This window comes from Falco peregrinus, chromosome 9 (genome assembly GCF_023634155.1).
Source record: "Falco peregrinus isolate bFalPer1 chromosome 9, bFalPer1.pri, whole genome shotgun sequence".
NCBI classification, from domain to species: Eukaryota; Metazoa; Chordata; class Aves; order Falconiformes; family Falconidae; genus Falco; species Falco peregrinus.
The window spans coordinates 1,384,226-1,407,040 of record NC_073729.1 but is presented as its reverse complement, the minus strand read 5'-3'; the positions used below and the strand labels follow the sequence as shown (position 1 = coordinate 1,407,040).

At 44.0% G+C, this 22,815-nt stretch overlaps 1 protein-coding gene across 3 annotated transcripts in view; it reads right to left on the bottom strand.

The window, feature by feature from the left end:
- The window catches only part of PTPRJ (protein tyrosine phosphatase receptor type J), a 75,688-nt gene that overhangs the window by 3,439 nt on the left and 49,434 nt on the right, over positions 1 to 22,815 (bottom strand). For 2 of the 3 annotated variants that reach the window (XM_055813703.1, XM_055813704.1), the window contains exons 3-22: positions 22,210 to 22,377; positions 21,191 to 21,457; positions 20,359 to 20,625; positions 17,177 to 17,443; positions 15,795 to 16,061; positions 14,330 to 14,596; positions 13,396 to 13,662; positions 11,345 to 11,632; positions 10,956 to 11,090; positions 8,182 to 8,392; positions 7,890 to 8,008; positions 7,231 to 7,318; positions 6,134 to 6,175; positions 5,108 to 5,195; positions 3,901 to 3,991; positions 2,974 to 3,047; positions 2,686 to 2,820; positions 2,174 to 2,293; positions 1,246 to 1,406; positions 610 to 745 (exon numbers count right to left, since the gene is read on the bottom strand). In XM_055813703.1, the coding sequence (XP_055669678.1) occupies positions 610 to 745; positions 1,246 to 1,406; positions 2,174 to 2,293; positions 2,686 to 2,820; positions 2,974 to 3,047; positions 3,901 to 3,991; positions 5,108 to 5,195; positions 6,134 to 6,175; positions 7,231 to 7,318; positions 7,890 to 8,008; positions 8,182 to 8,392; positions 10,956 to 11,090; positions 11,345 to 11,632; positions 13,396 to 13,662; positions 14,330 to 14,596; positions 15,795 to 16,061; positions 17,177 to 17,443; positions 20,359 to 20,625; positions 21,191 to 21,457; positions 22,210 to 22,377 (3,458 nt within the window). The remainder of the gene's footprint in view (positions 1 to 609; positions 746 to 1,245; positions 1,407 to 2,173; positions 2,294 to 2,685; positions 2,821 to 2,973; positions 3,048 to 3,900; positions 3,992 to 5,107; positions 5,196 to 6,133; positions 6,176 to 7,230; positions 7,319 to 7,889; positions 8,009 to 8,181; positions 8,393 to 10,955; positions 11,091 to 11,344; positions 11,633 to 13,395; positions 13,663 to 14,329; positions 14,597 to 15,794; positions 16,062 to 17,176; positions 17,444 to 20,358; positions 20,626 to 21,190; positions 21,458 to 22,209; positions 22,378 to 22,815) is intronic. The other variant, XM_055813705.1, reaches the window with a different exon arrangement.

The following is a 22,815-nucleotide window of genomic DNA, read 5'->3' as shown; positions in this document are numbered from 1 at the left end:
ATGGGAAACAGGACTGGAAAGGACCTCATGACATCATCTGATCAACCCTCCGTAAAGAACTAGGATCAAGTTTTCCGTCATGCCTAACTCCCTCTTAAAAGACCTTCATGATGGACAGTTTACAGCCTTTTTCAGATCAGCTTGAGTTAATCCACACACCTGTCCAGACTGATGTCATAATTTCAACAGGAACATGGGTGTTCCTGCAGAACAGAACTGAGACGACTTGACTGAAGATAATTCTGGCTCACAGCTGTAAGGATAAAACTATAAAACTCACATGGGTGAAAGAAGCTGCAAAAAAGCCCCCCAAAACCAAAACAAACCAACTTTTTCAGGATTTGATTCTTTCCAGCTGCAAATGCCACTCCTACGAAGTACTCTGTAAAGAGATTGCTCGGATGTACTATGGCCCCTGGCTGCAACTACTTTCGTGGGAAGAGATGAGGCAGGAAGGAGGGAAGATAAATAAATATCAAATAAAAAGCAATTTCAGATTGCTTCTTAGTATCTAATCTTCCTATAATTTTGAAGTACACCTTGAGCCTACCCTTCCTGGATTATTACGCATATTTGAAAAACATGCTGCTGGACGAAAGACAGCCTTACCTCAGTTTGCACCATTAAAGGTCGGTGCATGCGAAGATCATACACCACTCCATAGACATCCACAGTGTTCTCCATTTCAATCTGCTGAATCAGGCGGTCAATGGCAATGAATGTTCCTGTCCTCCCAACACCAGCACTGCAGTGACATGGGGAAAGCTATTTACTGCTTTCTCTCAACCACCTGCTCACCAGTGGCCTGCCAAAACACCAGTGAGTCTAGCAAAATGCTTTCTCTTATTGCAGTGGCACGGGTACTAAAAGCCTCTGCAGCCCAGTGGGTGGTTCTTACTACCACCAACAGGGAGGGAGGACATGCTTTTGGGCTTCCCAGTCTTGCACTGGCACAAGGTTACCTGTAAAAGTACTGGAAAAGGCAGCTTCTTGAGCTAAGTTTTCCAGGCTAGGACACAGGGTCTATTCTAATGAAATTTTGTGTCATGTACTTTGCTACCTATATAGCATTGCTACCCTTCTGAGGCATGGGGCAAAGGTTTTAATTTGGCAGGATGATTAGCCCATGGCCTTAAGCAAAGAGACTTACTTTTTTTTTTTCTTTTTCTAAATCACATTGAAAAGAATTGTTTTTAAAAAAGCCAGAAGATAAAAATGTGTCTAACACAAATATGTTCTTCCTACCTGCAGTGCACCAGAGTAGGAGAGTCGATTGGATTTTGACTGCTGTACTCATGAACAAGGTGTCTGAAGTTGATGAGAAGGTCTGTTGTCTCCGGCACTCCATGATCTGGCCAGGAGGTGAAATGGAACTGGCGCACCGTGTGGCTCTCTGGCGTGTTAGACTAGGGGAATACACATCAGGGGAAAAACAAACAAACAAATAAAGAAACCGGCTCCAGAGGAGCAACAGTAGGGCTTCCAGACATATGTACTGGGCAAAGCTCAGCTTCACTAGGTGCCTGTTACAAACCGTGCAGTAATTTGATCAATGATATTTCAGTTTCCCTCCTCCTGCTCTGGTAGAGAATACTTCGAAATAATTTCCTTTTACTTTTCACTTTACTCCAAGATCATCTCTGCTGCATTTCATTTGCTGACAGAAACAGCTAATTGTTCAGTCTAGCAGACAGGACAAGTATCTGCGTAAGCAGAAGTTCTGCGTAAGGTGCGAGTCTCAGAGAAACACCAGCTCAGGACCACTGACAGGGCAACCAGCAATTCCCATTAGCAGGCCAGATTTTGCTGGCAGACCCCTTTATGCCACAGGGAGGCTCTTACTGACAACTCACTCCCACCACTGGATATGTTGCTAAAACAGCTGTGAGAAGCCAGGGCTTCCAAACATACACACAAGTACCACAGGAATCTCGTCGTCAGCAAATAGTGTGAAAGATTTTAAATCAGACTTCTGGCAGAAAGCAGTCCAATATGCTCCAAGCCTCAAATAAAAATAAACAACTTTTATCCTTCTCCCTCAGATAACTCTGAATTTCATTAAGTTTTAGTGAAATTATTATATATTATCACATCAGTGTTGCTTAACATGTGAAGTCATAGTGATGCAATAAATCACTTCTACAGATACACTAACAACTGGGGGGGGACTCACCTTTTCTACAGTGAAGTCCCTTATTGTCCATTCTGGAAGGACAACCTCCGAGACCATTGTCACAGTAATGTCACCGTAGCTCTTGGATTGTTTGTCTGGCCAGTATTGCTCACATTTGGTCTAAGAAGAGAGTTGCAAGATGAGGCACATCATACACAGCAGCTGACTCTAGTTTTAAGTAACACCCCACCTGAAGCAGGGCTAGAAAGCACGTCGCCCTTCCCAACAGCCCATTCCTGGGCAGAAGCTCTACCAAAACCATTCCTCAGGGAGAAGAACCCACCCTTAAAGGCAGCAATTCCACAACCCTCCTGAGATTATCTTTTCTAGTAGTCAGCAGATATAAAATGGGGAAAAGCTAAAAAAATGGGGCTTACTTAATTTAGAAAACAGTCTTCCAGTAAGTGGATGGTTTTTAAAAGAAAGAAGGTCTCCAGCCTACTAGGGTAACACCAAAATTAGAAGAGACGCAACAGTCTTCAAGAGATGGTTCAGTTTTAATAGAAACATACCCGGGCTTGTTCAACACATTTTGTCAACATCACAATAGAGTAAATATTCTTTTCCCAAATCATGCGCCAGAAGTCTTCTATAGTACTGGGTAAAGGGCCCTGTGCGGCAATAAAGGCCTTCTTTGAGTTATAGCCCTAAGACAGAAAGCCCAAAATAAATATATATATACACACACGCACACATGCATTAATGAGACAAAAAGCCGATTTTAAACATCATCATGAGCTGTTAAGCCTACATCATAAAAACACGCATTATATTTCATTTCAACTAATGAAGCAACTTACAGGCATATAGTTTGCATTAATATAATCGTCAGTTGCAGAGGTTTGATCTGAAAGTTTCACACGAGAAATATCATCTGCAGAAAGAAAAAACGAAAAGAAAATGAGGAATTTCAGAACCTGAACCTTTCAGCAAAATACTGCTCATCTAACACATGATTTCTAAATAAAAGGTGTTTTATAACAGTGTGCGTTTTAAGAATAAGAATATAACTTCAGTGATCACAAATAGCAGCAGTTTAGAACTTTTGTAATGAAAGCCTTCAGAAAACCGAGTTGTTAGGATAAAGACTCAGAATACTGAACAGATATTTTATTTTTAAAAAAATATGGTATGTTTTTGCATAGATATGTATTTTTAATCCAACAAGAAATTTACTATAGTTTTAACTACTAGAGAAAAATGTAATTTGTCTCCTGCTGCCACCGCAGCTGTTTTTCCTCCAAAGCACCCATAAGTACCCGTCACTGTTTGCCTTCCAACTCCTCCTTACATGCTGCTGCGCTGGGGTGCCCACAGCCAGCTTGGCCGGGTGCGGAACTCGGGTTCAGTGGCACGGCTGCCCAGCTGGGCCACAGCTCTGCGCATCTGTGTGGCCACAGCAGCTCTTACCCTCTTGGGTTTGCCGCCTGGGCTGCAAGTTTCTCACGAACAGAAAATTACAATTATTTAATTAAGGGAAAGCTCTTTAAGGAGCTTCCTTGAGGGAAGCTTGGGAAATTTAGGGAACATTCTTGAGGGAAAACTCCTGAGGTTTGCTTCTACAGTGATTTTGGGAACGCAGCAGCCCAAATTCATTCATTTGGCAATTAATGACATTAGCCCCTCTTTGAAACCTCTGGTTACTATTGAAGCCAGGTTAACTGAACCCAAGTGTTTTCATGTAAAAACTTGACCAGTAGAAGATGCAAAACCGAAGAGTAACTCACATGGTAGGACATTGTTGTATCTGTTTTTTCCCCTGTTCTCGGCAAGTTCAGCAGCAAATTTGGGCTGATGAACACCAGCAGACTTGAGTTCCTACAATAAAAGAGGGCCTTACCAGCACATGGTCCTGGTCTGGGAACCACACACAACTGAAACAGACAAATGCTCCAAACACCTTCGGCCTTTGCTGTAACAGCAGGCACATTGAACTGGGATAAATGACAGAAAGAATCATCTTTTTACATAGCAGGAGCGTGACTGCGGCAGAGCAGACGGAGAAGGGATGAATAAGGAATGCAGGCACAGCAGCATGTTTAAAACCCAGAGGGGGGTTGTAAAGCCCAGAACCAGTTTTGCAGAAATAGACAACATGGACATCAATGACACTGACAGCAAGGGTGCACCCGTTCTGACCCCTGGGCAGCGACCTCCCTCGCATAAGCTCTGCATCACAGGGAGGAAGGGAGCAAGTACATCATGAAAGGACAGAAGGAAGCACAATCTCAGAGGAAGGCAAGGCAGAGCACAAGCCTGAAAAATGCAATCAAAGGGACAGAATTTCATCTGGAAAGAAGAAGAAAGTCAGTTAATAGCTTCAAGGAGATGAAAAAAATTGAGATTTTTTAACAGCAGACATGGCAACACAGAATCCTTACTGACGCTTGATTTGCGTTTTGTACCCTGCTAACAGCTAAGCTTTAGCACATTTCACAGAAAACCATTTATGGTCCCTACTAATCACAATTGCTGTTTCTCTGACTGCTCCGTCCAGCTATGCACAGGTGTGGTTTGCAAATCACACCTACACACTGAAGAAGTCAGTGCTGTTAGCAAGAGACCTGTCTTGCTGTGTAGAAAAACAAAAGATAAAAAAACCCCAAAGTGCAGAGAAGTGAAATAGCTCTCCTGAGGCTGACTCTATAGTGCAACTCAGGCAAGGACTGAGGAGACGCTGCCTCTGATGAGAGCTCTGCCCAGCAGGCCATGCTGTAAGCTCACAGGGTGAGAGAATAGTTCAGGATGTGAAGTATTTATCATGCACTTTGGAGCTGAATCCGAGAAGGGAAGGCTACACACGTGGCGTAATAATCTCTGTTATAAAGATCCCTTCCCTCCCACTCCAGTCAGCCTCCTGTATGCTCCGTAGGAAAGCTAATTTGCCTTTCCAAAAACATTTGTCATGAAGCTCTCTCCACTGAGGGCACATACCTCATACTCTTCAGCAAAACCACAGTTGGAGTCAGCTTGCTGCTTCTTAAAGTAGGACTCGAAGTTCTCCACTTTAATGATTTTTGATCTGAAATGAGAAAAGCCATGTACTGGTAACTGAGATTACGTAAATAAACCATGAATTCAGTTAATGTGTTAGAAAGTATGCTTTACTTACTTCTTGATTCTTCAAGGGAGGGTGGGGGGGAAGAAAAAAAGGCTGATTAGACACATGCAGCTTATTTTTCACTATGTGAATCTAAGAATGAAAGCACGACTGTTAGTAGCAGCTACAAAACCGTGCATTTACAGGGGACAGGTTACCAAGCACAGGATTTAACTGATCTGTTAAACCAAGGTGAGAATAGCGCATCCTTCAGGAGAAGGGTATCACAGATGCCATCAGTCAGCTGCTTCTGCACTCCCCTCAGACTTGCCTCATTCCCTGGTGCATTTTATGTAAACTATCAAAGTCTGCACAGGTGGGACTTCATGGGCTGCTCTGGCCAAGACTTCCCACCAGCACAAAAATTCGATAATGTGATTCAATTGCACTGTCTGTGACTTCCAATATATTGTGGTTACCCTCCCACGGCAAAGCTTGTACAGTATCAGGATTGTCCGAGTTCATGGCTCAGCACAAAGTAATCATAAAGCAAAGGAAAATCCAGGACACAGTGCAGAACTGTGCCTATGTGCACTTTATCAACAATTTGGATTGTTCCCTCGATGTGCACGGAAGCCCACGTTTCATTCAAACATCCTCTTTTTTCAAAACTCCGTGGAGCATCTGTGCGTCTAATAACAGCTCACAAAGTGAGCGCTCCAAATCCCTGCGGCAGCTCAAGAAGTGTCAATCAATGTCATTATTTTTAGTCAGCAGGCTAGAGTCTTTAAATTCCACGAGGAATTAATATTGAAAAATTCTATATAAAACTGCACAGAAAACCAGGATCAGGGTTCACATTAAGTTTTGCAAATATCACTTGAGCTCAGAAAACAATGTGTGAAAGGATATGGACTTACTTAATGGGAGAAAAGGACACTTCAGTATTTCTTTTATCTTTCCTATATGGTGAAAGAAAACAACACAATACACAGCAGAATTTAGTGGGATGCATATTAAATTTGTGACAACAGCTATTTCCTGTGCAAAACAATTTCTTTTAAAGCATCTTATCCTGTGCAAAAAAAACCTTCTCAGGCAAACCCTATGCCTGAAGCGAGAACAAAATACTCCATTCTTCATTCAGTGGTGCTGTGCAATGGGACCGTTTCTTTCTGTCAGACCCAGAGTACAACACCTGGACACAAAGCATATGGTTTGGTGGAACAAGCACATCCGAGGGATCCACGCTGTTAGCTAGCATCTCGGGAGAATCGCTGCTAACCCCAGAATGCCCACACTAACTGCTCAGCAGCCATGTGTCAGTGGTGCAGAAAGTGGCAGCTGAATGAAAGTAAGTGCTCCTAGCTTCAGAGGAAGCTCTTCTCAGTATTGTCCACAGCTACTGGACATGCCTGTAAATATAACAGCAGTTAATCAGAAAAACTAAGAAAACTGGACTAAGGGCCCTACAGCCAATTCTTTAGAAAGGATGTACCGCACAACCAGAAGCAGGAAAAGGACTCTGAAGTCCCAGATCATTTGGAAAACACTGGAAACAGGAACCAGCTCAATTCCTAGGCAACTCACCAGCTTCTAGAAACTCCGGAATAGAGATTTCACGTAACAGGCCATCAAGCAAGTAAAAAGTGTGATTAATGGTTCATTTAAAATAAAACCATCCAAGATATAATTACATATGTCTTTTAGCACAATAGTTTGTGATGTTTTCTCACTTCTGACTGAATGACTTCATCAGCATGCATGAATTCAGAAGAGCTAAACAAAACAAATCTAAACTTGTCAGTTTGTAACTATGGGGTTGAAAAAAATAATTTAACTAGTTTGGCACATCCACTCTAATCTGTGACATACAAACAAGGCTTTTAACAGAACGTATTTTAAAACCTCATGACAGAAGCGCATAAAACAAAGAGAGGCCTTTATAGGAGAAAGATACAGAAGTGAAATACTTGTGGTTCCTCATCACAGCAAATGCATAATGAACACACATTACCTTCTCCTTCTCCAGAATATGAAACCCCCTATAGAAACTACAGCCAATATAGCTAAAAGGCATCCAATAACAGCTCCAGCAATAACACCTGGTAAAAGAGAACCAGTATTACTCATTACTGATTTACCTCCTTGGTAATGATTTAGCTCAATCAACACGCTACAAGAGAACCTCAGAAGTGACAGAGCACACTCCGCTCTACTAAACATCTATTCTCTACTGTGTCCTTTGTCAGTACCAGTATTGAAAGCTCATCAAGAATAATAAACCAAGCATGATAAATTAATACAAAATTGGCATCAAAGGACCAGTATTTGCATTCTAATACATCCGCTTCTAATTTACCAGAACTGTTAGTACATCAGCTGCTTTTTGCTACTTGTTTCTGTACCAAAGTCTCACTGTGCCATCCAATCCCTTTTAGTGTGTCATGAATAGCACAGCTTTCTGTTACTTCTGCAGGGGAAAGCACACATGGGAAAAAGAGGTCACCTGCAGGGCTATATGCAAGCTATGAATTTACAGAGCGGTTCACTGCAAAGCTAGAAAGAAACAATTCAATACAGAAAAAACAGAACAGCGTGTGTTTTGCTGTTATGAAACTTGCCACACACTGTATATGTGCCAAGCCACCAGTCCTGTAATTGACATTTCCATACCTGGATCCTGGGGTAGCAAAACTGCCTCAGAACAGGGTGAAAATGATACGTAACTATCTTCCCCCACAATGATGTTGGCCATAGTAAAGGTTATGTTAGTGAAACCTGCAATGCTTGCCCTGTTGGTAAGGGAGAAGAAAAAAAACCCAAAGACAGAGAGACAGGTACATTACATGGTTTTAACAGACATAAGCAAAATCTGTAATAAGCAAAATCTGTAATCTTTTAATCAGACAATCTTTTAGCTTTCAACTCCAGAAAAATTACCCAAACAGTGGTTTGAGATAAATACCTGTATGAATGAAGAGGAATCAATGGTCCGTTTTCGTAGGCATACATTGTGTTTCCCTTGCCGACATTAATGATGTTTGTACCATTCTGAGAACGGAAAGAAGGTGATTTTGCCTGCTCTATATCTATGACGTATGTTACATAGGTGACTGTCGTCCTCTTCTTGAAATCTTTGTATGTGTTGTTCAATTTAGACTTCAAAGACCCACAACCTTCAGGGAAAAACAAGGCCATATGTAGTATACATCACGCACTGATTTTTGTATTGCTTGGTGCGATGCCCGAGACTGTCACATTAACCACAGCTGCCATTACTCTGTAAGAGCTGCCTGAAATGAAAGCCTGAGCGCACCAGACAATCTCAGAAACCTCTTCTGCTGCAGTGCAATCTACTGAACTACCTCCCTACTCCCCAACGCTGTTTGTTTTAATCTCACTGGTTTTACCTCCACGATGTATAGCAGAGCTTCTCTGTAAAGCGGTGTTAAGTAGTAGACTCCAGCGTCCTCGTGGACACCCTTCGCGAGACAAGCCAGCCATACCCATATGTGCTCTGTCAACTATCATATATAGCCGAGTACAATGCAAACAGTGTAGAAAAAGTCAATTGGTATTTGCTAACACTGTGCTACCGAAACAGCATCAAGCCTCATTCAGGGTGACACCAAACTTGTCCTGAGCTATAGGTCCTTGCTACATCTTACAAGAAGTCTCACACCTAAACCCTAAAGAGACAAGAGTTAATTTCTGCCTTTTCTTGACACAGACAAGCACTGGCCAAAGCAGTATGTCTTCCAGAAGACAAAGAAGAATAGGCTACTGTAGTCAAACAGTGGCCAACAGGATACCACCTGCAGAACAGCATCCCTTTACAGTGTCTGTTGTTAGAAGATGAACCCTAGAAACTTGAGGCAGATTATACAGCTGATGCCCATGTGATTTAAGAGGTAATAAACAAGCTCAAAATAACAGTTGTCCAACAACTCAAGCGCAAACTGATGTAAATACTCAAAGCGTTGCAGGAGGAAGAATCTTGCTCATTTGACTGCAGTTTGCATACGCTGCTCCCTACCAACTGCCTTACAAAGCCAAAAGCTCCTTCTAAAAGCAGATATAGTATCAAATTCACCTTTAAAAAGGAGAAGCCTTGCAGGAGCTCTGAAAGGTGGAAAAGCTCCAGTAGCTTTTCTATAGTTGTGTAGACATGGTCTGACCTGCCACCAGCAGCAAAGCTCTCACCAACTATAACTGCAGGAACAGGGGGCAAGACAGCTCTTCTAAAGCAGTGGCTTGGTTACATTAAAAGCAGCTGAGGTTGCAATTAACTCAGTTGCCTAGAAATGGGTGTTCAATCTGCGTGAGATACGTTATATGCCCTGCCCAGTCCCTAGTTTCCATTCCAAAAAGATGTACATCTTGGGCTGTATCTGCAGCTCCTTGGGGATGTCTTGGCCATCACCTTAGGACGCCTCAAACAGCCACAGACACCATTGCTTACACAACCGAAAAAAGTCCCCTCTATCCAGCCTAAAGGTAATGAATGATGTCTGTTTTAAGACAGGGAAATACATCTCAAGCATATTAATGCTATTTCAACACTAAAAAGCTGAAGCTATGCTTGGCTGTAAGGATAGTTTTCTGCTCCTATCAAAGCACTCAGATTCTAAATTATAAACACGGGTGATCTTCCTTATTTCAATCACATCTTGAAAGTCCTCTTTCTTGAATAACTTGCAATCAAAATCACACAGAAGAACATGCTGAATCTCATCAAGACTAAACAGGACTGGGTGAAGGTACAAGCAGAGCTGTTGCTGCATGCAAGAGATCCGACATTCAAATCAGCAACTCTGGGGCAGCTACATAGGCATGTGAAAAGTAAGAATTTTCTACATATGTTGGACATATGTTGTATGGAAACCACAGAAGACCGACCTACAGTCAAATTGCTGCAAGATGAACTTCCACAGTGTTAAGACAAAGGTTAAGCATGAATGTGAAATCCCACTTGGGGGGAACAATCTCCAGCAGCTGCTTTATTCCTCCAGCGCACTGGCAGAGATGAAAAGAAGTTCAACTGGAACCTATGCTGCAAAGTTCGTTCCTTAATTTTACGATTTATCACTGGACATCCACCAAAGACACTTCTCTATTTTGATTCTTTAAAGAGGTGAGTTTGAAAGAGTACCCTCTAGCTTTCCATGGCATTCAGCCTCCCACAGCGCGTAATGCTGACAATGCTATTCAAAAGTGTTCCACTTGCACTGCCTCTCAGTTAATGAAGTATTTTAAGTAACATCAGAAGGAAAGTTCTCTTTTTTTTTTTTTTTTTTTTAATTTTTATTTTTAAAAGATCTCACTGCAGACATCTTCCAGCTAAAGAAGGGAGGGGGAAAAACATCCCACATTCCAAAGCTGCTTATTATTAGTAGCCCTGAAAATTACTCTGTGGGAGAAAAAAAAAGGATACCACACACTCTTGTGGCAGGAATCACCTGCAGATCAAGTTGGCGACAGCACAGTGGCAATACATATGACACTTACATACAAGGATAATTCAGGCTGGAAAAGGCTGAGTTAAAACAGTGGCTTTCTGAAAACAAGGAGTGATCTGACTTCAAGTAACCAAAGTATGTGCCTTGTGATTTTTGAAAGGTGATTGAAAATAATGAGTCAGCTTTTTCTCTATCCATTTAACTCCTCTTTAGAGTTTAAAACACAATGCTGTCTCGTAATTGTTTCACACAGCTACAAGATACTATCATAGTATCTTACCTTGTTCTTCTGTTGTGATCATCACTGCATAGGCTTTCAACGGTCCATTCACTGACTCAAAATCAGAGAATTCAACAGATAATGAGCTGTGACTGACTGCCTTGACTAAAGGAGCTTTGCTTGGAGCAGGTGGGTCTATAAACAGAAATTTTTTTAGTACCTTAACAACTGATAAAGAAAAGTTTTCCGATCATGAAAACGCTGTAATACTGGTGCTGTTCATATAATGCGTATTTACTGTGAGTCACATTAGACTTTGCATGAATGTAGTGTTTTATTCATAATCTGTAGGCTGATAATGTACTGCACATCAAGTCTGGTATTCTGTAATCATTAAGTTAATATTTCGGTTCTACAAATATCTTTCATTCTCAAATGTTAATGCTCACCAGTAATGCTTGTATTACACATTTGCTGCACTGGACGGCTTTCAGAACTATTTGAAAGAGTTGCAATAGTAACAACATAGGTCCTGAAATAATCCAAAGACAATGTTCTGAAGGTTTCCTCTGAGCCTTCTCTCATACAGGATGGAGCCCATTCTTCTTTTTCCCATGTATCATTAAAGATTTTAATTTTGAAGCCGGAATTGTTACCAGAAGGACATTCCCATTTCAGCATCAGGGAAGACTGCTTGGCCACTGGTTCACAATGAAATGAATTCACTACTGCAGGAACTGGGAAAAAAAAAAAAAAAAAAAAAAGAGAAGAAATCAAGTAACATCGTAAATAGAAAAAGATGTCTATTTATAAGTTCTGTGTATACATGTCTGTAAAACTTGAGTACTCCTTTCCACTTTTAAAAAGGTGAAGCTACTGCCTAGAAGGACTTACTACCCTACAGGGGAGAGAAGTATTTAGCACACTAAGAACACAAACCTCTTCCGTGTCCTCTGACTCCGCTGCAGACAGGTTTACTGAGAAAATTTAGGTTGAGTATCTGACAGGATGAGCAAAGTTTCCAAAATACTGTTCAACCATTGAACATACTACTCCAAGAACATTTTTAGAGTAGTATGTAGATTGACACTAACTCCATGTATAATTACATAAAACTCTTAGTGGCCAACAAATTGGAAAACATAACCTCTGTGCGCTTTAGAGCACAGCAGCAGCCATCCTCAAGAGCAGCAGCAACATCATCTCAGCTTCTGTGAGTGTCCTATAGGACACAATATAAAAATTCCAACCTTATGATCAGATACAAAAAGACATTTTAAAAGTTAACATAGCAGTAACACTGAGGAAAGGTCCCTCTAAACTAAAAATCTCCTAAAACTTGGCCTTCAAGACCAAAACTCCTGTAACGTTTACTATTCTAACACACGGTAAAGTTATCCATGACTTTGATGAAGTATTTAATACTTCCAAATAAAGGGGTAAAAAACCCTCATGGATTAAGTTATTTTGTTATTAAAAATGGGGATTACTTTAAGAAACTAAGGAGAATCAGAACTGTGTACCAGAAGAAACAGATTTAGTTAAAACATAGCTGTGAGTGACTGGGACTTATTTCTACTGCATTTTATAAAGATTTCTTTTCCTCTAGTGACACTGTCAGCTACTCCTACAAATACGGTGAAATTATAGAAGGTTCCAGGGTTTATGTCTGTAATAACAGCTCTGGTGACGCTGGCTGTCTGGTTTCTAGAGGAGGAACCATGACTTTGTATCTCTCTCCTGTACGCGTAGTTAGAAGTATCATCTGTGCTCCATGGGAAAAATCAAAGAACAGCAAACTCTAGCTGGGTATGGAACACAGGGCTGGGGTCCATGAAGTCAAGGGGAGACTCCATCAATGCTCACAAATACTTACTGACACACACAGACAGAAAAAGCAGAAGCACAGCCACACTTGCACATTTTGGAAAGACTGAGAATTACAAATAGCCAAGCAGCACTTTCACAGTACCAGACTCTCTAAAACAGGTTGATTCTGGGGCACCTCTGGAAACCCCACCGAGGAGCTCTGGGGCAGATTCACTTCATCTCAGACAAAACAGGACAAAACTAAGGAAAGGAACAGCAGCATATATTCACAAGGGGGGAAAACGGTCACGATGCCCAGCATGAGGATCACAGGAATACCTCAACCTTCTCTCTGCTGCCGAGCTGAGCAGAGCAGCGTGGCTGAGCGCCACACAGCACAGTACTGCTGACAGCCCAGCTGCAAGCCCGGGCCCCTCCAAAGGGGGAATTTCCCAAGACACAATTCACGTTCTGTGGAAGCCCTTCAAAATAAGAGCCTGAGGGCCTGCTCCACAAGGAGAAGGCAACAATTCCCCCACGCACATATTATAAAATCACTGACTGCAGGTAGGCTGTGTACAGCAATTCCCCCTGAAAAAATACTGCACTTCAAGCCTCAGGCAGGTAGGCAGAACCCTGTGCTGCACAGGAACACACATCCCAACAGCAACTGCAAGAAACTGTGACTTACTTGTATACAGGCTGATGGACATCGCTTCTCCTTCCGTCTGACCATCAGCCGCTACTGCAAATACTGTGAAACTGTACATCGTCCCAGGGAATAACTCAGTAATTTCAACTTCAGTGACATTGGATGACAGGCTCCTAACAGAGGTACCACTTACAACCTCTATCCTGTACGTGTAGGAGCTGGAAGCAGTGGTGTTCACTGCCCATCTTAAGCTGACTTTCTCAGCACCAACATACTCCGCCTTGAGATCCTGGACTGGGCTGGGCTCTGTGAAAGGCAAGACAACAATCTGTTACCCTGCAGCAACACCTGCTCACACACACGGACAGAGGGAACACAGCACACCGCCACCTCACCCTCTTCACATCACTCACTGCTCAGAGTGCAGGGGCACCCCAACAGCATCACCACATGCTCCTGGATGCTTCTGCATCAATGGGCAGCTAAGAGAGACTGAAGAAAAGTCATTCTGAGTCATTCTGAGTGCACATCATCTCCCTTCGACACTCCAAAGGAGAAGCACAGGCCATCACTGACACTGCTCCCAGGGCTTCCCTTGGGAATCCAGAGAGGTGGACAGGAAAGGAATCAGTATGGTGGGAAGGGAAGGGGTGCTTTTGTATGTTTGTTGTTTGGGGTTTTTTTTGGTTAGTTGGATTTTGGGCTGCTTGTTGTGTGGATTTTTTGTTTCAGGGCAGGCAGTGGGGTTAGAGGTGTATGGTGGTGGTTTATTGTTTGTTTGTTGGGGTTTTTTTTTCTTTAAATAAAATACAGTTGGAGCTATGCTTCCTCTACATATTCACACCTTATTCTTAGTAGGTAGGCCAGGTAAGCCTTGTATTATATTTCAACCCTTTCACAGGTAGGCATAGCCCTGTGCTGCACAGGAAAACACAGTCCACTAGAAATGGGGATCCAAACAACCGTGACTTACTTGTATACAGGCTGATGGACATCGCTTCTCCTTCTGTCTGACCACCAGCCGCTACTGCAAATACTGTGAAATTGTACATCGTCCCAGGGAATAACTCAGTAATTTCAACTTCAGTGACATTGGATGACAGGCTCCTAACAGAGGTACCACTTACAACCTCTATCCTGTACGTGTAGGAGCTGGAAGCAGTGGTGTTCACTGCCCATCTTAAGCTGACTTTCTCAGCACCAACATACTCCGCCTTGAGATCCTGGACTGGGCTGGGCTCTGTGAAAGGCAAGACAACAATCTGTTACCCTGCAGCAACACCTGCTCACACACACGGACAGAGGGAACACAGCACACCGCCACCTCACCCTCTTCACATCACTCACTGCTCAGAGTGCAGGGGCACCCCAACAGCATCACCACATGCTCCTGGATGCTTCTGCATTAGTGGCTGGTAACAGCAAAGCAAAAAAAGAGGCAACTCAAATACAATCTTCCTTTCTTGTTCAAAAGCAGCAGGACAGGTCACAATGGTGCCAGCACTCCCAGGGTTTCCCCTGGCAATCCAGAGAGGTGAGCAAGGACAAAAGAGTAGGCGGGAAAGACAATGGTGCCACATCTCTGCACAGCAAAAACTAAGGAAGATCAAATATCACTGGAAGAGGAACAGAGGTGATGGCCCAGGCTCCCTGTTTTTCTGCAACTCTTGTGCCCCGCACTCACTCCCGTGGCAGAGAGACCATCTCCAAAACCCCTCTTTCCAGCACCCTATTCTCTGCATCTTCAAAACAGGGCTACTAGCCATCAGGCAGCACAGGAGAAAATTTTGGGACTTTACTGGAAAGGTAGGGGCACACATGCAGGTACATTTCAGGACAACACAAATGACAAGAACAGGCATGTTTTCTTTCAAATACACCCTGTGGAATGACCAAGCTGGGCTACAGCCTTGCAGGACAGCTCTAAAATTGTCTTTCCAACACCATGTGTCAAGACTTGATATTCAACATGGCAAGGTACTGGATGGCCAAAGCAGTTCTCCTGAACTAGCGTGGCCTAAATCCCACTCTCCTGCTGCAGCCTGATAGCAGCTACAGAACCTCAACTCACAAAAGTTCCCCTGGCACAATACGCTTTCTGCGGGAGCCCCTTAAAACAAGAATTTCAGGCCCCCATCCTCTTGGAAATGAATGCAACCTCCTTTTCCAAATTTAAAGAGAGAGGTCCCTGGGGAAAAACGTCTTCTCTGTATTGCCAGGCTTGGGGACGAACTTCACCAACAGCTTTCTATCATAGCAATGCTTCTGATGTACTTTAACACCCCAAGGTTGGCAGATCGGCCATCTCCAGCTCTAGGATCAAAACATCACCCCTGCCTGCAGCAGTACCCAATTACACCCCTCGGGCAGGTAGGCAAGGGCCTGTGCTACACAAATACAGTCCACCTGAAACAGAGCTGCAAGAAACTGTGACTTACTTGTGTACAGGCTTACGGACATCGCTTCTCCTTCCGTCTGACCATCAGCCGCTACTGCAAATACTGTGAAACTGTACATCGTCCCAGGGAATAACTCAGTAATTTTAGTTGTGGTGACAGTGGACGTCAGGTTCCTATCAAAGGTACCACTTACAACCTCTATCCTGTACGTGTAGGAGCTGGAAGCAGTGGTGTTCACTGCCCATCTTAAGCTGACTTTCTCAGCACCAACATACTCCACCTTGAGATCCTGGACTGGGCTGGGCTCTGTGAAAGGCAAGACAACAATCTGGCAAGACAGAGAAATAAAGAAAGAAGAGCCACAGCCACATTTCCTTATTCCATATAAAACGAACATTATTTGCAGCCAAGCAGCACTCCTACAGTATCAATGACCAGTTTCAGACATTCATGCTGGGGCATTTCTAGAAAAGCCACAGAAGTTCTGGGGGGTATTCTCTTCAGTTAATTTCACATGCTAAAATTATTTGTTTCCACAGTGGGTTTCTAGACAGATGGAAATCAGGGAAGGAAGCAAAGTGCAGGGTAGTCTTGGTCTGTTAACTCAGAATTGTGCCCGTCCGTGTTAATCTGAGCCCTTCAGCCCAGAGTCACCTCAAGATCAGCATAAGGAAATGGGCTCCTTGAGCAGGCCCAAGAGCTGACCCACCCGGGGGGCTGTGTGTGCAAGGCTGGTTCGGCACCAACACCAGGCAGGCAAAACCCACCCCAGGCAGCTTAGACAAGCTCATCTACTCAGCAGCAGCTCCAGCAGACACTGCTTCCAATTGCTTTGTTCCCTTTCTACCCTTGAGCTAGACACAAAAGAAAGATCTTACCCTCCCATCCGTCCCTCTGATCTGGGGAAAAAGGTGCCATGGCACAAAGCCAACAAAAATGGCACCACACTGAGTGCAGCCCTAGGCACCGTCACAGCAATGGGAGCTCCAGTCCAGGGACTCCATCAAGAGCTCAAACCAATCTTCAGGAACAAAAAGCTTCTGTGATCTTGGCCACCACATTGCTGCACACTATGTCCTTTGATATGAGCTGTAATAACCTGCTCCCAGAAACACTGTAGGGGGCCTATTCAGCCCTCAAGTCTAGAAAACATCATGCTTTTGTGGCAGCCAGATCTCTACGTACTCTTGAGCAGACAAGCTGATGAAATAACTGCTTTACAGGCAACACGGGCACACACAGATACACATAAAATCACAGTTATTTTCCGTTTTACCAAAGACCACTTGCATTCCTGTTCACAGGAGCGAAGCAACATCGCAATGATAAATAGTAAAAAGTTGCACACCGAAGGTAAAAAAGCAGGACAATTCGGTACAAGCTGAATGTTTACAGGCAATGGGGAGGCACTGCTTCCTTACTTGTATACAGGCTGATGGACATCGCTTCTCCTTCCGTCTGACCATCAGCCGCTACTGCAAATACTGTGAAACTGTACATCGTCCCAGGGAATAACTCAGTAATTTCAACTTCAGTGACATTGGATGACAGGCTCCTAACAGAGGTACCACTTACAACCTCTATCCTGTACGTGTAGGAGCTGGAAGCAGTGGTGTTCACTGCCCATCTTAAGCTGACTTTCTCAGCACCAACATACTCCGCCTTGAGATCCTGGACTGGGCTGGGCTCTGTGAAAGGCAAGACAACAATCTGTTACCCTGCAGCAACACCTGCTCACACACACGGACAGAGGGAACACAGCACACCGCCACCTCACCCTCTTCACATCACTCACTGCTCAGAGTGCAGGGGCACCCCAACAGCATCACCACATGCTCCTGGATGCTTCTGCATCAATGGGCAGCTAAGAGAGACTGAAGAAAAGTCATTCTGAGTGCACATCATCTCCCTTCGACACTCCAAAGGAGAAGCACAGGCCATCACTGACCACTGCTCCCAGGGCTTCCCTTGGGAATCCAGAGGTGGTCAGGAAAGAGACAGACTAACTATTTCAGTCAGAGGGGCCCTACAAGGATCACCTAGTCCAGCTGCCTGATCACTTCAGAGCTGACCAAAAGTTAAAGCATATTATTGAGGCCATTGTCCAAAGGCCTCTTAAACACTGACAGGCTTGGGGCATCGACCACCACTCTAGGAAGCCTGTTCTGATGTTTGACCGCCCTCTCGGTAAAGAAATGCTTTTTATTGTCCAGTCTAAACCTCCCCTGCCACAGCTTTGGACCATTCCCACAAGTCCTGTCACCGGATCCCAGGGAGAAGAGCTCAGCATCTCCTTCTCTGGAAGCTGGGAGAGCAATGAGGTTGCCCCTCAGCCTCCTTTACTCCAAACTAGACAAGCCCAAAGTCCTTAGCGGCTGCCCATAGGACACGCCTTCAAGCCCTGTCACTGGTGTTGTTGCTCTCCTCTGGATGCCTTTCAAGGACCTTCACATCCTTCTGCAATGGCAGGGCCCAGAACTGCACGCTGTACTCAGCGAGGCCACACCAGCGCTGAACGCAGAGGGATAACCACCACTTTTCACCGGCTGGTTCTACTGTGCTTGCTGCCCCACGGGGCACGGTTTGCCTCCTGGCTGCCAGGGCACGCTGCTGGCTCATAGTGAGCCTGCTGCCAGCCAGCACCCCCAAGGCCCTCCCTGCAGGGCTGTTCTCCAGCCACTCCTCTCTCAATTCATACTTGTGCCTGGCATTACTCCGTCCCATGTGCAGCATCTGACATTTGGTCTTATTAAATTTCATCCTATTAATCATAGCCCAGTGCTCCAATCTACCTAGATGCCTCTGCAAGGCCTCCTGTCCCTTAAGCAAGTCAACAGCACCTCCCAGTTTGGGAGCAACACCAGAAAATTTGCTAATGGTGTGTTCAACCCCTGCCTCCACGTAGCTGATAAATACGTTGAACAGGACTGGCCCTAGAACTGAGCCCCGAGGAACACCGCGGGAGACTGGTTGCCAGCCAGATGCAGCCCCATTCACTGCAACCCTTCGAGCTCTGCCATCCAGCCAGTTCTTCCCTCAGCACACCGTGAACCCAGCTTATCCCACAGTTGGACAACTTGTCCAGAAGGATGCTGTAAGGGACAGGACCAAAAGCCTTACTAAAATCCAGAAAAACTACATTACTGCCTTCATCCACTAGGTAGGTGACCTTATCTTAGAAGGATATCAAATTAATTAAACAGGACTTCCCCTGTGTGAACCCATGCTGACTGTCCCTGATGATTGCGTTATTCCTTAAATGCTTTCCAGCAGTATCTAGTATGATCTTCTCCATAATACTTAGAGAAACTGAGTTTACACTAACATAGTTCCATGGATCTTTCCTCATGCCCTTCTTGTAAACTGGAATAACAATGGCTAGCTTCCAGGCAGCAAGGTCCTCCCCAGACTCCCAAGACCTTTGGTAGATGATCCAAAAGGGGTCCTGCTGTTACATCCGCTAGCTCCTTCAGAACGCTGGGATGAATCCCATTGTGCCCCAGGGACTTGTGGACATTCAGCTGATACAGCTGGTCCCTTACAATTTCAGTGTCCACAAATGGAAAGTCACTGGTCCCGCACACATGGTCCTCTAGCTCAGGGGACCAGCAAGCCAAGGTCTATCAGTATTATGAAAGACAGAGGCAAAAAAAAAAAAAAAGCATTGAATGCCTCTGCTTTTCCTTCATCCTTATTACTAAGGTGACCATCTTCAGCAAGTATCAGTCCAATGTTTTATCTAGACCTCCTCTTGTCATTAACATACTTAAAAAAACCTTTCTTGTTGTCTGACACAACATCAACCAGTTTCAACTCTAACTGAGCTTTGGCCTACATTCTTCTCCCTGCATATACGAACAACAGCTCTGTAGTATTTCCGAGAAGCCTGACCTCACTTCCAGAGATCAAACACTTCCTTTTACCTCCTGAGCTCCACGAGGAGTTCCCTGTTCAGCCAAGCTGGTCTTCTGCCTTGCTTGCTTGACATATGACACGGCAGAATTGCCTGTTCTTGTGCTTCTAAAAGGTGGTTAAAAAATCAGCAGTACTCGTGGACTGCTAAGCCCTCAAAAGAAGATCCCCATGGTAGTCTGGCTAAGTAGCTCCCTGAATAGCTCAAGGTTTGCTCTCTTGAAGCCCAGGGTAGCAAGCCTGCTGTCTTCCCCCCCTTATTACACTGAAAATGTTAAACTCGACCATTTCACGATCATTATGGCCAAGACAGCCACCTAGCACCACACCTCCCACAAGTCCTTCTCTATTAACAAACAGCAAGTCTAGGAGGGAATCTCTCATAGTTGTGTGAATCACACAGTTGAGTGTGAATCACTCAGTACTTGTGACAAGAAATTATCTCCTATATGAGGGGATATGAGGAGATCATGACGGAAGGGAAGGAAGGTGGGTTTTGTTTCATTTCTTTTTAAAGCAGGGATGTGTTTCTTCCACACATTAAGACCCCATTTTTAGGAGACAGCTCAAATTAGGCTCCAGGATTAAAACATCACATCTACACACAACACTTTTATATTTCAGCTGTCAGACAGGTAGGTAGAGCTCTGAGCTGCACAGCGGAACAGGGCTGCAAGAAACTGTGACTTACTTGTATACAGGCTGATGGACATCGCTTCTCCTTCCGTCTGACCATCAGCCGCTACTGCAAATACTGTGAAACTGTACATCGTCCCAGGGAATAACTCAGTAATTTCAACTTCAGTGACATTGGATGACAGGCTCCTAACAGAGGTACCACTTACAACCTCTATCCTGTACGTGTAGGAGCTGGAAGCAGTGGTGTTCACTGCCCATCTTAAGCTGACTTTCTCAGCACCAACATACTCCGCCTTGAGATCCTGGACTGGGCTGGGCTCTGTGAAAGGCAAGACAACAATCTGTTACCCTGCAGCAACACCTGCTCACACACACGGACAGAGGGAACACAGCACACCGCCACCTCACCCTCTTCACATCACTCACTGCTCAGAGTGCAGGGGCACCCCAACAGCATCACCACATGCTCCTGGATGCTTCTGCATCAATGGGCAGCTAAGAGAGACTGAAGAAAAGTCATTCTGAGTCATTCTGAGTGCACATCATCTCCCTTCGACACTCCAAAGGAGAAGCACAGGCCATCACTGACACTGCTCCCAGGGCTTCCCTTGGGAATCCAGAGAGGCAGGTAGGAAATTGATGAGGATGGAGGTGAAAGCGGGGAAAGAAGGTAATTAAAAACAAAACAAAAACATCTGGGCTGTTTCCGCTGCACACTAACATCCCACCCTTTGCATACAGCCCAGATTAGGCTCCAGGACTAATATATCACACCTACATACAGTAGTACTGAATTATAATCTTCACATAGGTAGGTAGAGCCCTGAGGTGCACAAAAAAATTACAAACCACCAGAAACAGGGCTGCAAGAAACTGTGACTTACTTGTATACAGGCCTATTGACAGTCCTTCTCCTTCTGTCTCATCATCATTCACTACTGCAATTACTGTGAAATTATACAACGTCCCAGGCATTAAGTCAGTAATATTAGTTGTGGTGACAGTGGATGTCAGGTTCCTAATAGAAGTACCATTTACAACCTCTATCCTGTAGGTGTAGGAGTTCGAAGCAGTGTCATTTACTTCCCATGTTAAGCTAATGTAAGTCATACCAACATATTCTGCTTTGATATCAAGAACAGGGACGGGCTCTGTGAAAGGCAAGAGAAGAAAAAAAATAATCTTTTCACCTGCAAGAATATTTGTTGACAAACACAAAGCACTCTTCTCCCCACCCTACCCAAATAACAGGTCTCTGTAAAACAGTAATCAGTCTGGGAAAATGATCAAGCCACCCTTACATGTTGGACGCACTTCAAGTATCACTTCATCTCAAGGAGTAAAACTGTCTAGGTGCAGCAGTGACTACCATCCTATCCTGCCTCAGCGGTCAACTTCACGCAGGGAGCTGAGAAAGACTTGAAACACACAACTTGCTGTTATGTTTCCTAATCTGACTACTCCAAAGGGAAAAGCCTTTCTAGCTGCAAAAATCACACACCTGTCCTCCAGACAGATGATACAGCACCCTCCACACCAGGTAGAGTACTTCAGCTGTGGTCTGTTATGCATGTATTCCAAATCTGTATGTCAGAGTATGTTTGAACTGTTGCAGCTGTAACCTAAAAAGCTAACATAAGGAGAGAAGGAAGCCCAAACCTAACAGTGATAAAACTGTTTCAAGGCTACACACTAATCACAGCATTAAATTGCACTCCCAGTCAGCTGTGCAGATACAATTCTTTGGCTCATTCTCTACTCCAGTAAAGGAGCTGGATCTGCACCCCTGCAAGGCTCTTTGCACTCTGGGCTGGAGTTCAGGCTTAAAATGCTAATGCAGTATAAAAGCACATCTAAAACCACCTTGAAAATTCACATCCCAGTCACATTCCAAGTGACTTACGTGTTACATTGTTCCGATCACTTATTGCTCTGTTGGATAGTGACATATCCCTGGTGGATCTTCCACCTCCGTAGGCTTTGTTCCCACTTGTAGAGTTTACTGATAAATTGTCATTACTACTGGCTCCTGTTTCTGCAGTTACATTTCTTGAGCTGCAATCCTCAGTGCCTGAAAGAAAGAATAAAAAGCACTAAGTATCATTACAAAACTTTGGGTTTCCCATTGGCAAAAGCATAGTCATTTTTACAGATACCATGCACAGACCCACTCACTTCTGTTTTCCCAGTTGTTCTCCTACAGGTATTTCACTGCACATGCCCTGGTTTTACCACGTTTAACTCTTCTGAGATTATTTGTATTAGATTAAGAGATTGCCACATTGTTTTGGTCATATACTGACTCTGCTCATGGCTTGAATGAAAGCTACCATGATCTGATCTTTTTTTCTGTGCAGTTTTGCTTGAAAGGAATTGAACAAACTTGCATCCACATTCAGGGTGTGTATTTTCCTCATATATTATCAGAAACTAGCTGCTTTATTTAACCTGGCATACCAATTTTGTCTCTTCCCCTCAGTGTATGAGCAAAAATTTTCATACCCTTGCA